The sequence below is a fragment of the Bidens hawaiensis genome, unplaced genomic scaffold, assembly GCF_021521415.1.
Source record: "Bidens hawaiensis isolate Kalapana, Puna unplaced genomic scaffold, B.hawaiensis_p1.1 tig00011076_1, whole genome shotgun sequence".
NCBI classification, from domain to species: domain Eukaryota; kingdom Viridiplantae; phylum Streptophyta; class Magnoliopsida; order Asterales; family Asteraceae; genus Bidens; species Bidens hawaiensis.
In genome coordinates this window covers 253,785-266,271 of record NW_027491854.1, presented here as the reverse complement: position 1 = coordinate 266,271, position 12,487 = coordinate 253,785, and the positions used below count along the sequence as shown (strand labels likewise).

Below are 12,487 nucleotides of genomic sequence, written 5' to 3'. Positions count from 1 at the left end.
GTAGCCCTACACCATTACACCCCAAAAACAAATTCGCCCATTTTGATGACTAGGCGCCACGTGTCACAATTCGCACCTATTTGTAGCCCCTCCACTACACATAGCCTAAGAAGACATATACACGTACTTTAAAGTTTAAAGGTAGTAAAGATGATAATGTTAAAATGGATGTGTGGGTACGATAGGTTGTACCGACTAAGAAACAACATTTTTTCAGAAGAGATTAAAAGCGACTTAACATATCCGATAAAAAAATGGAAGAGAGACTAGGGGTATGTTTGACAAAAAGCTTTTAGGAGCTTTAAGCTACAAGCTTTTAAAAAAAACTCAAATTTATTGAAAAGTCTTGTTTGGTTATAGTAGCTTGAAGCTTCTAGGTTAGAAGAAAAAACTTGAAGCTAAAAGCTCCAACTAGTAGCGTTTACAAAAGGATACAAGCTTTTCATATTTCAAATGTTACAATTTTGGTACTTGAACTTCCATAACATTTTGTTAATTCATATAATAGTTACATATTTAACCCATATTCAAAACCAACTACCCTTGACTTTTTAAAATACCATAACCTTTTCACATGTTAATATTTATTTTTAAAAATTGCATCATAAAAACAAGATTTTTATTTTCTTTAATTTGATTATCATATTATTATACTTCTTTAACTTTAAAAGATTAACATATTATGTGATTATTGGTTAGGATCGGTAACAAGTCGAGTCAGGCAAGCTCGAGTCATATGTAAGACCAAATTAGGGTCGGAACGAGTCGATGTAAAAATGGCTAATTTAGTCTGGTTCATGTTGGTACGATTTTGAGTCGAAAGGGGTCAAGTCAAAATAGGTTTCGGATTAGAACGATGCACCGCGCGAGCACCCAACTAGTTTTATTAAAAGTTCAAGCTAATCTACCAAACACCTAAATATTTCTAAAAAGCTACAGCTTCTAGCTACAGCTATCAGCCAGTTTTGCTACTGCTACAGCTACAGCTACAGCTGGTAGCTGTAACTTTTTAAATATATTTAGAAATTTGGCAGAGTAGCTGGAACTTTTAATAAAATGTATAAAATTACTAAAATGGGCATAACTATAAACAAAAATAGTAAATGCATTTCTTTTAGAAGGTTATTTCAGTAAATTAACATACTAAAAGCTTGTAGCTCTTTCTAAACACTACTAGTAGAAACTTTAAGCTTTAAGCCTTTTCTTCTGAACTAAAAGCTTCAAGCTTTTTGAACCAAACAAGGCTTTTAATTGAGCAGAAGTTTTTTCTTAAAAGCTTAAACCATATGCTTAAGATAATAAGGGAATATATACAAGCACACGCCTTAGCTTCCTTTTTTTTGGCGGGATAAATAAATACGCCGCTAATATCATATCAGTACCCGAGAAAAAAGGAGGGAAGAGGAAGATGAAAATTAGGGCAAAATCAAACCCAAAATCAAGCAGTAATCGGACGATGCTCACCGGACGCGAAAGCCTAATCAGATTAATCGGAAAACGCCGACGGTTCCTCCCCAATCGTCAATCTGTCATGTCCGATCCCATTCAGGTTATTATTATTATTAGTTCTTCTATTTTTATCCATTTCTAGTCATAAAATGATTCATTACAGTCGATTAGTTATCTGATAATAAGATCAGATCTCGTTTGTTTTGATTTATAGATATCTTCGAGTATTGTGAAAGTTGAAAATGAATCAGACCAGGCGTTAGAGGAACGTAGTGGTGATTTGGCTGTGAGTTCGAGTTCGGACATGGTTACTTGTCCGGTTTGCGGGATTAAGGTTTGTGGCGAAAGTTACATGATCAACTCACATTTAGGTATACCTAGAGTCCAAGTTGCATTTGAGTATTTTTGAATTTTGTAAAGTTTGATTTTGTTGTGAATGGTTGTTTGTTCCTTACAATCATATTTATTTCAATAGCTGTTGTTGACATGTTGGTTGTACTTGTATCTGACAGACTGACAAGTTAATTAGTTATTAGTCATCATGAGTAGTTGCAGTTCATTAGCTTGTATCTAGATGTGTTGTTAATTCACTTTATAGGAATATATTGCAAGCAATGAAGTTTGAGTAGTGGTTTAAATGGTCCTTGCATTATATTGTTTGTTGGTTGGTTTTCTGTATTGTTATTAATAGCTCATCATGGTTTATAACTGGAAAAATTATGTCTTGATAGGGTTTTTAGGTAGTTTTATAATATTTTTGCACATTAATATATATTATGGAATCATTTTGATTTAGATGCATGTTTGACAAGAGGGACCAAGAGGAAATTGAGCCAGCAGACTCTTCTTCAGTTCAATTTCAGCTCAAGATCGAAAGCCAAAATTGACCAGACTAATTTGGACAATACAAGGTCTAACTCTGCTTGTCATGATAAGGAGGTGTCAGATTTGAGTGGGATAGGTACCGAGGAAACTAATAGTGTTACATACAAGTCATCTTCAAGTTCAGACAATGTTTCATACGCTTATACTGATGGTTCAGCAGAAACCTTGAAGAACGAGGGCAGAATCATCAAGGATGATTCAACTGTAAATAGTGATACAAATGTTAGCTCCCCTTCCAATCTTTCTGGGATTGAGGTCACTGATAATGACAGTGTCAGTTCAGACGATGACATTTCAGGAAAATTGCTTGCAACCTTTATTGTTGGCCGGTGGTATAGTGAAGAAGATGAATTGCAAGCAGGAGAAAATATCTTTCTCTGTAGAGATCCTAAAAATATTAAGGACCCTAATGCCATTAAGGTTAACCTTTTAATGCTAGTTTACATTTCGAGTTTAACTGTTTTACTGATATTAAAGGATTACTTGGACTTGGATTCAGGTTCTTTCTGCAGATTCTAAACACAGTAAAGTGCTTGGTTATATACCTCGGGAGCTAGCTGAACATCTGTCAAAGTTAATGGACACATTCAACATAAGCTTCGAGGTATAATAACACTTTTCAGCATGACGTTCTTGACACAAATCCCCTTAAAATAATGTTTTACATGATACTTTACAGTGATTTTATTGCAGGGTCGTATAACGTTGGTTCCTGAACAATCTCGTGCGGTTGTCCCAATTCAAATTTGGTGTCAAGAGAATATTTCTTTTACCGAACTAGAAGACGAAAAGATTCAAATATTACAGCTGTTATGTCGACGTGTTATAAATGCTGTTAATGTAAGTGAGACAGTGCCTCTTGGCATGGTGAAGTACCAACAGAACTTTTGTCTGTTGCTACAAGAGGTTTTGAAGACGACTCCTCATGTTTTCACACATGATGAAAAGACCTTCTTAGGTGCGTATATTGAACTTTGTGCTGTTTATGTATTTTCTTGTTTATGTAGAGTTTTATACTAATATTATTCTTATGTATGTTTTTCTTTGCAGAAAAGTTTTTTTTGCTTTCTAATGATAGTCAAAGGCTCTTTATTCGCCTTTATACACGAAAAGGTATACATCATGTACCTTTTAAACATTTATTATTCTCAGTTTTTTTATATGCCATCTCTTTGATATTTTTTCAATGATTTATAAACCTTGCATAAATTATATAAGTGTGTGCTCTTTAATTCAGGTCCATGGTTTCGAATGTCTAATATATACTATCCTGAAATATTGGACAATCAACTTGCAGTTAAGGAACTCTCTGGTAATTTAGTTTCTTTTACACAATTAATATTCACAATGTATATAACGTCAATAAGCTTGTATCTTGTCATATTGCAGAAGCAGGTTATGTTTGTTCTACTGAAACCACAGGTGAATTACACAAAGATGATTTGGAAGGAATCTTGAACATTCTTAACGTTGGTGAGCTGCGGGAAATATTAAGTGTGACTAATAAGGTCTGCATTGCATGAGATTTATCAATTTTCATATTTGCTTTTTTAAAAAGTTAAGGCTGTTCATTATATACTTAACTTAGTATGGGCTGTTGGAGCATGCTGGAAGGTTCCTCCTAAATTTGGTTGAAACTGTAGTTGTGCTCCTAAAGTTACATATTGGCTTCTGATGACCACACATGACAAGAACTACTGTGTGGACAGATACGGGCCATAAATTGTTAATAATCTAATAGTATGTATACTAGACTTCTTCAAGATATCAGATTTATAGATATTGATTACATGGATCTTAAATTAAAAATCTCACATAAATTTGATCATTATTCAGAAATGTAGTTATGGTTCACGCAAGCAGGAGTCCCTTTTTTCCCTTCTTTCTGCATACGGGAATGGATCAAGGTCTTATGATTATTCCAATTTATGTACTCCATTTGCCTTTAGTTTATTTCTTCAATTAATTATAATCATTTATGTTGCAGCTCATTGATATATAAAATGGTTCTTGAGAAAACTGGCTCTTGCATACGTATATCTTCAGCAGCCGATTCCCTAGTTTGGCGTGTTGAGGTAATTGTATTAGGACTTTGTAGACGAATTGAACGGACGCTAACGGTGCATGTTCGTGTTCGTTTTTTAATTTTAACGAACAAGGTTTTCTTGTCCGTTCATTAAGAAAATGAGTGTGATTGCGTTCATTGTGTTCATTTGTTAATAGAATAAATGAATGGTTCACGAATGTAAATGAGCATTATTGAATAAACATAAATAAATGAACAAAAAGTTTGTGTTCATGTTTGCTGGTTTAACTAAATGAACAAAAAGTTTGTTCATGCTTGTTTGTTTTAAATAAATGGATTTTTTTCATTTTCATTCTCTTATTACCAAACCTTTTTATAATTCATACTCAAGATACATACATCTGATATATCTAATTATCAAAATATATCGTTTCTTACTTTCTTTACAGAGGCTTTTCTTTTGTAATGGGGAGCAAGATCTATCAGCATTTTTACTTGTGGATTTGGGAATCATGAAGTATCCAACTTACAACTGTATTGTAACTGACCAGATGTTTTCTAGTAGAGATGATTTACTATTGTATGAAGAGGTAATGTTGAAAATTGGGATATAATATATTTTAGCATGTAGTTTTTACCAGTCTAATATAAGCTATCAATAGGCACTTGAAGTAGCACAAATTATGGATGAATCTCTTGAACAAGATGACTCGTCAATGGTCTTGAGATGTGTTGCAATATCCTTGCCCCGCACATCCAGTTATGCTGCAAAAACAGTTAAATTTTCATGTTTTTCAGCACCGTGGGTCTACTCCAAGGTGCTTCTTTTAGGCGTTTCGTTTCTTGAATCTGAACGTAGGTATGGGCTATCGTACACTTTCTCGTAGATGATTATTTTGACAATTTGACCTGCTAATGGGCTGATCCGGGTTATGTTTCATTCTCAACTAAGGGTGTGCATGGGCTGGTTTTGGGCTAAAGCTGAAAATGGGTTAAAATCGGTTGAAAATTGAAAGTCACCCAGAATGTATTTTTATTGCATAAGGCTTTTTAAATCATGTACTTGATAAATTATACATTGCTGAAGTAAAATAAATGTCGTAATCATATTTGTCAGTGTCACTCTAAGGATTTATTAAAAAAATATTAACAATCTTGGGCGCAAGACCCGACTAGAGAATTAATGATTATTGTCAAATAGAAACAGTTGTATATTTTGTTATTTTTCATACGTGATTGTAATGGATTAGATACATTATAACTTTACAGGTATACCGATGCAATTGATTTACTTAAGCATCTATTACATAGTTTTGACAAAGATAAAAGAAGAGGTTATTGGACATTGAGACTGTCAATCGATTTGGAACACCTGGGTCGGGTCAACGAGAGCCTATCTGTTGCTGAAAGTGGAATAGATGATCCATGGGTTCGTGCTGGTTCAAGAATATCATTGCAAAGACGTGTACTTCGATTAGGAAAACCACCAAGACGGTGGAAGATTCCTAGTTTTTCGGAATCTGTCAATAGAAAGATTCCCGAGGTTGTTACTTGTTGGTTTTAGGCTTGTAAATGAACTGAACGAACACGAACTGAGCATGTTTGTGTTTAATCATTTAACTTTAACCAAACAAACGATTGAATGTGAACAGTAAACGGCTACCTTTTTCGTGTTTGTGTCCTTTTGATAAGAAAATAAACATGCTTGTGTTCGTTTATGTTCATTTGTTAGTAGTATAAACGAACGGTTCACGAACGTAAACAAATGAGAATAAGTGAACGCATATTAACATACATAAGCGAATATAATTGAGCGAACACCATCAATTTATTGGGCCTAACATAAATGAATGAATGAGACATGTGTTCATGTTCGTTCGTTTAACTAAATGAACAAAAACAATCGTTCATGCTGGTTTTTTATTAAATAGACTTTGGTTTTGTTTTGGCCCAAAAAAATCAGTTAATATGTAGACATGAAGTTATGACATCTATTAGATTTAAGATTTAATGTTTGCTCTATATTTTCATTTAACAAACTCTTTGTTTGGAGCTATTGTTTAGGTTCATGTTCAAGGTAGGCCACTTAACTGTAAAACCGGGACAAAGAGCAGGTTTTATGGTGAAGATGGAGAACAATGTGGGGTGGAGGAGCTTGCTCTTCTGTATTATGCCGGAGAAGATGGAGGTGGATGGGAAGGGGTTCATTCAGAAAGTGGAATTTGGTTGACCGTTTTTGGGCTGCTTATGTGGGATGCCATCTTTTCTGATGTGCCAAATGTCTTTCTTACCAGATTTCAGGTATACTCAAATTCATTTACTCTTTGCGCCAAATGTATTATATCGTGTCGGACACTTTATGCACACACGCTATTTTAATTTTAAGTATCCAATTGTTTTAGCTAAACTTGGAAAAACGGGTGGGTCGGGTTGGGTAATGGGTCAAAACAGGTTTTGTAAAAAATAGGTTCGGGTGAAGGCGGGTTGCTAAAAAATTTTGTCAATTTGGTTTGGGTCAAAATGGGTTCTAACCAAACCTTTGGATTATTTTAAACGTGTCAAATGGATAAAACAAAGTTGAGATGAAAATGGGTCATATATAGGTCAAACGGGTTGAAAGATGACCAAATATTTTTAATGTATGCAACCTGCTAAATTTCTGGGGGTGTTTGGGATTGCTTCTTAAGATTGCTTCTTAAAATTGTTTTTTGCTTTTTGGAGCGGCAAAATGTCCAAAAAACAAAAAGCAATTTTAAGAAGCAATCCCAAACACCCCCTCTATATCTGAATAAAGGTTAGATTATTATTTTAACAAGATCACTTTTGTAATCATAAATTAACAAGTTAACTACTTAAATGAGCACCCTTCTCTCTCTCTAGGCAAGAAGTAAAAGTGCATTATGTGATTCTTGCAGTTTTCAGCATATTTCTTGGTTCTGATCTAAACACTTTTATATATATGTATGTATATATATTTATCTGATTTTTTGTATCCATTATATTGCAGACTTCACCCTTAGATTTAGACACAGATTACTTTTATGAATCTAGAAAAAACATCATAGAACCACTATTATCAAAGATTCAGGAAGGCATGGCAGAGGAAATCCTCATAACATCATGGGAATCCCATTTTGGAACATCATGTCGAGGCGTTAACTGGAACCGACATTCCTTAACTGAGCTTCGAGCGGTTGTGACTTGCATAGGTAGTGGTTGCATGGCAACCATTTGCCGACACCTGGCACAAGATTACAGGAGTTGGTCTAGTGGCATGCCGGATCTATTATTGTGGCGGTTTCATTCAGATTATAGCGGTGAGGCAAAGCTTGCTGAAGTTAAAGGGCCTCGCGATCGGCTTTCTGAACAACAACGTGCGTGGCTTCTGTTTTTTATGGATTCCGGGTTCAATGCTGAGGTTTGTAGGGTCAATCCTCCTGTTTCTAAGTAAGAATGGTGAGTTGTTTGATTTGTACAGATTTGATTTGTAAAACTTTGAAAAATATTAACAAGTTAATATATAAATACAAAAAACATTCAAAAGGGTTATTCAAATATTTGTGAAGTAAATAGTTTCATGACTAATCATTCATAATCTTTCTTTACTTAGTAAAAAAATAACAAATTTTGGGGGTGTGTTACAACTTTGACATTATTGTCACATTGTAGCATATCTTTTTAATCTTGTTATGAACCTATACTCAATATTTGTATTCATGAGTTGGCATGAACACAGCACAATGACTACAATTTCGTTTCTTGTATAGGTACTCTTAATTTACAAAAAAACATAGATGTCAATAAAAAAATTGTTTCAAAACTCAACCCGGTTATATTTTAGCATAGTATCCGCAAATAATATAAATGTTAACATAAATAGCTCCATAAATCCTATAAACATAAACAAGTCGAGTAATGAATACGCTAGGTTGACACGATACAACCCATTTAGCTAATCGTGTTACGCATTTGATTTGAAATTGACCCAAAACTGTTGCTGAACTGCTAAACTCAAACCTTTAATTTTCTGTTACATTCATCTTGTGTAAAAAGTTGACAACCTTAATAAATTGTGGGATGTCGGGTGATGCTAGTAACATGTTTGAGATAAATGCTTGTTTCACCTACCACGTAAGTCATTTAATTGTGTATTTACCACACTCAACTATGTTCCTAAACTAGGTTAAAAACTCTATTTGTACCAGTCCCACTTTAATCATCCTTTGTATCATGTTTGTCTACACAAAAGCAGGAAGGAACGTGGCTTTTGATGATTTCTTAAACGACGTCCAAGTCTATGATGTTAGAAATTTTAAATCTGAAATTCTATGAGAATTCTCTTTATGTTAAATCTATAATTTTTTTCTTGGTTTAACTAACACATAGATGAACTACGATTTTTTTTATAAAAAATACAATTATTTATAAATTATTATCTTTAAACACTTAGTGAGAAAAATATAATAATAATATCATGCAAGGGCAAATAAAATGACCATATAAGACGTCAAAGTTTAGGGTGCAACCTAATAAAACGTCAAATGAATAGCTATTATGTGAGAGGAAAACATTTTGCTAAATAAAATATATATAAAATATGTTTTTGACTTCTTTTATAACTTTAATAATATTGTTTTATATAAATTCAAGAAACCATTACGATTCTCAACTTTCGTATCTATACCATACCACTAGGGGTGTGCATGGGTCGGTTTGGAGCGGGTTTGAGCCAAACCCATAACCATAACCGATATGTCGGTTAGTGGATAACCATAACCATAACCGATCCGTTATGGCGGTTTCGGTTAACCGGTTTTGAAGGTTAAAGCGGTTCGGTTATGGGTCGGATAACCTTAACCAAAACAATTTAATTGAGCCTACAAGTTTGATACCAAATATTAGAAAAAATGACTTGACATAATTCAACAAAATATATTAACATCAATATCAAATGTTGAAAAAATGGCATTATAGAATCTAACAATGAAATTTAAGTTAATTTGATAACAAAAGTTGAACCGAACACATCAAAATGGTATAATCCGACAATATGTTTGTTGAAAATAAATCCCAAACATAAAAATAAATGGGTCGGTTCGGTTATGGCGGGCTTGGAAGTATCTATAACCAAAACCGACTCACATTTGGTGGTTTTAAAACTTCATTAAAACCGACCCACCGGTTATGACGGTTATCGGTTAAAATCGGGTTGGCTATGGCCGTTATGGTTTGGTTAACGGTTATGACGGTTAAATTGCTCACCCCTACATACCACTATATAAAGCATATTAGAGGGAGAACAATGTAATTTATATAATAACAAAAGTGGGAGTATTGTGTTTCTAAATTTGTTCTTCATGCATATATTGTTGTACTCTCCATCTTTGTTGTGATGTTTTTTTTTTGGTTTTATATTTTAGCACCAACAATTTTCATAGATTACAAACATGTCATAATTTTATTTAGTTTTAATCCTTAACTTTTTTCACTTTCCACTTTGGTCTCACATACTTTTCATCTTTTACAATTTTTTGTTAACATTTCAGTCTAAATTTAACGAGTTAACACATTGCAACGCAGGTGCGTGGTTCATCATTTTTATGTCCATTTTTACCGTTTAATGGTCACGTCACAACGCGTAAATGGTTACGTCAATTCGTGGAAGACATTCCACAATGACCAAAGCCGTTGTCGGCAATTTGCATACACTGTGACAGTGAGTCTGCAATTGGTATATCTCAACGTTCAATGTATAATGGCAAATCAAGGCATATGAGACGTAGACATAACACGATACGACAACTACTGTCAACGGGTGTTATCACGATTGACCATGTGAGGTCAGAAGATAACATTGCAGACCCGTTAACAAAAGGCTTAAGCACGGATAAATTTTATAAGTTGTCGAGAGGAATGGGACTAAAGCCCGCGATAAAGGAAGTATGAGGGAAACCTAACTTAGCAGACTGGAGATCCCAAGAGCTAAGTTCAATAGGCAAACTTAATCATATGACCAGAGGCAGTCACTGTGGGGGAGTACCCCAAAACCAAAGGGAGTCTTGAACTTCCTAGTCCTTTCTCCTATGGGAGTACCCTAAAACCAGTGACATTTGGGAGAGGTTAAACATATTAAGGTTAAGTGAAATAACCATGTTGCTTTTAATGATTCATGGGAATCACCTATGTTAGAGAGAAGTGTGGTCGCTTCGAATGGAATTGTGGGGAGGCGCAATTTCCTAGAGCTCTCGTAGAACCAGGACCGTGATCCATGACCATAACGGACACAAGAATGAGGGGTTGACCAAACCAGGGAGAGTATCGTGTGAAGGCATATTGTCGTCTACACAAATGGGGGTCTGTTCAAAGTCATCGCGACTACAAACCGCTAGGAGGCTAAGTATGCTTCACAACGGAAGGTTCAAAGGGTAACACCTACCTATCCGGCAATACTCAACTGCTGAAACTTACTTCGAAGAATCGATTTCCATTCATGTGGGGGATTGTTGAAAAATTTGTTACGTGTGCATTAGTAGGTTGTTATGACACAACAAATGCACACTAATAGACATTGATGAATGAGATATCGATGTGTGATTGTGTGTATTTGAAAGAAAATACTATAGTGGTGTATCCCACATTGGTGGGATGAAAAGCTTGTGCCTTGTTATTCCTCTATAAATAGAGAGGCAAACTAAGTTGCAACACACACCAAACCTTACACACAACACAAGCATTGTTACAAGGTTTTTCCAACTTCTTCTTCTTCTTCTACATTTCTGGTTTCTTTTATTCGAACCTTTTTTAGGTTTACGGTTAACTCCGGCAGTACTACTGCTCCGGCTGTTGTACCCTGGGAAACAGCGAGTTCTCTTGGGAGACTCGAAATATTGTTTTAAGGGCCCCGTGTTCAACACGATCCTCAGCCAACCTGTTTACATTTTTTTTGTATTGTATTTGGTTTATTTCTTTGATTCTGTATTGTATTTCAGATTCTTGTATTATATTGTATAAGTAATAAAACTATTTGTTAATTTTCTGTTTATTTACTCAATTCACGAATTCGGTTCCTACAATCTTAAAACAATATTTTTAAAACCGTTTCGTGAAAACTTTGTTTAAATTTTCAGAAACTATTCTGTTTTGATCCAAACCAGTTTTGTTTCAAAATAGTATATGTTTTAAAAACAGTTTTTTCATTTCTGTTTGGTCTCAGAATCAAGAATTGGATCCTCAAAGTTGGACTTAGACAGATTCGTTCTTGGTTTAACATTCTGAAATCAGAAAAGGCTCATTTTTGGGCTGTTTTTGGCTATCTAGCATGAGATAGCTTATCGTAAAACTTTGTTTAAATTTTCAGAAACTATTCTATTTTGATCCAAACCAGTTTGTTTCAAAATAGTATATGTTTTAAAAACAATTTTTCTTTTCTGTTTTGGTCTCAGAATCAAGAATTGGATCTTCAAAGTTGGACTTAGATAGATTCGTTCTTGGTTTAGCATTCTGAAATCAGAAAAGCCTCCTTTTTTGGGTTGGTTTTGTTATCTTGCACGGGATAAATTTATCTGGCAAATTTCAGAATTTTCTGAATTTTTTTTTCTAAGTTACTAACTTGGTCTGTTTTCTGTGTGCAAGAATGACAGGACCAACCCCAAACACTTCTAATGCTACCTCTGTTGTCCATTTGACCACCCCAGCCAATGTGGGAGCGACAACAATGGCTAACCATGCTGAAAAACCCGAAAAGTTCACGGGTGTCCACTTTAAGAGGTGGCAGCAGAAAATGTTTTTTTACTTGTCAACCTTGAACTTAGCACAGTTCTTGGAAAAAACAACCCCCATACCCACTGCCCAAGATGATGCCCAAAGTGTGAGTGCTTTGGACGTTTGGAAACATTCTGAATTTCTATGTCGCAATTACGTGCTCAATGGTTTGGCGGATCCATTGTATAACGTCTATTGTGGGATAAAGACTGCCAAAGAACTATGGGAGTCTTTAGACAAGAAGTATAAAACCGAAGATGCGGGAACAAAGAAATTTGTTGTGGCCCGTTTTTTGGACTTTAAAATGGTTGACTCCAAGACTGTGATCACCCAAGTCCAAGAACTACAAGTTATAATTCATGAAAT

At 34.7% G+C, this 12,487-nt stretch overlaps 1 protein-coding gene across 1 annotated transcript; it reads left to right on the top strand.

Annotated features, from left to right (window-relative positions):
• Positions 1–1,408: 1,408 nt before the first annotated feature.
• LOC143536977 (fanconi-associated nuclease 1 homolog) lies at positions 1,409–7,884 on the top strand. The gene is made up of 15 exons (XM_077030848.1): positions 1,409–1,549; positions 1,664–1,820; positions 2,246–2,754; positions 2,834–2,938; positions 3,028–3,292; positions 3,385–3,447; positions 3,572–3,646; positions 3,724–3,842; positions 4,171–4,241; positions 4,322–4,409; positions 4,810–4,950; positions 5,023–5,219; positions 5,630–5,903; positions 6,425–6,661; positions 7,368–7,884. Exons 1-15 carry the CDS (start codon positions 1,409–1,411, stop codon positions 7,809–7,811), a joined length of 2,886 nt encoding a protein of 961 aa, XP_076886963.1. The 3' UTR covers positions 7,812–7,884.
• The last annotated feature ends 4,603 nt before the right edge of the window (positions 7,885–12,487 follow it).

Coding starts and splice junctions, on each gene's coding strand:
- LOC143536977 (XM_077030848.1), top strand. CDS start 1,409: ATGAAAATTAGGGCAAAATCAAACCCAAAATCAAGCAGTAATCGGACG. Junction 4,242..4,321: donor GCATACGGGAATGGATCAAG/GTCTTATGATTA, acceptor TTTATGTTGCAG/CTCATTGATATATAAAATGG. Junction 4,410..4,809: donor CCCTAGTTTGGCGTGTTGAG/GTAATTGTATTA, acceptor CTTTCTTTACAG/AGGCTTTTCTTTTGTAATGG.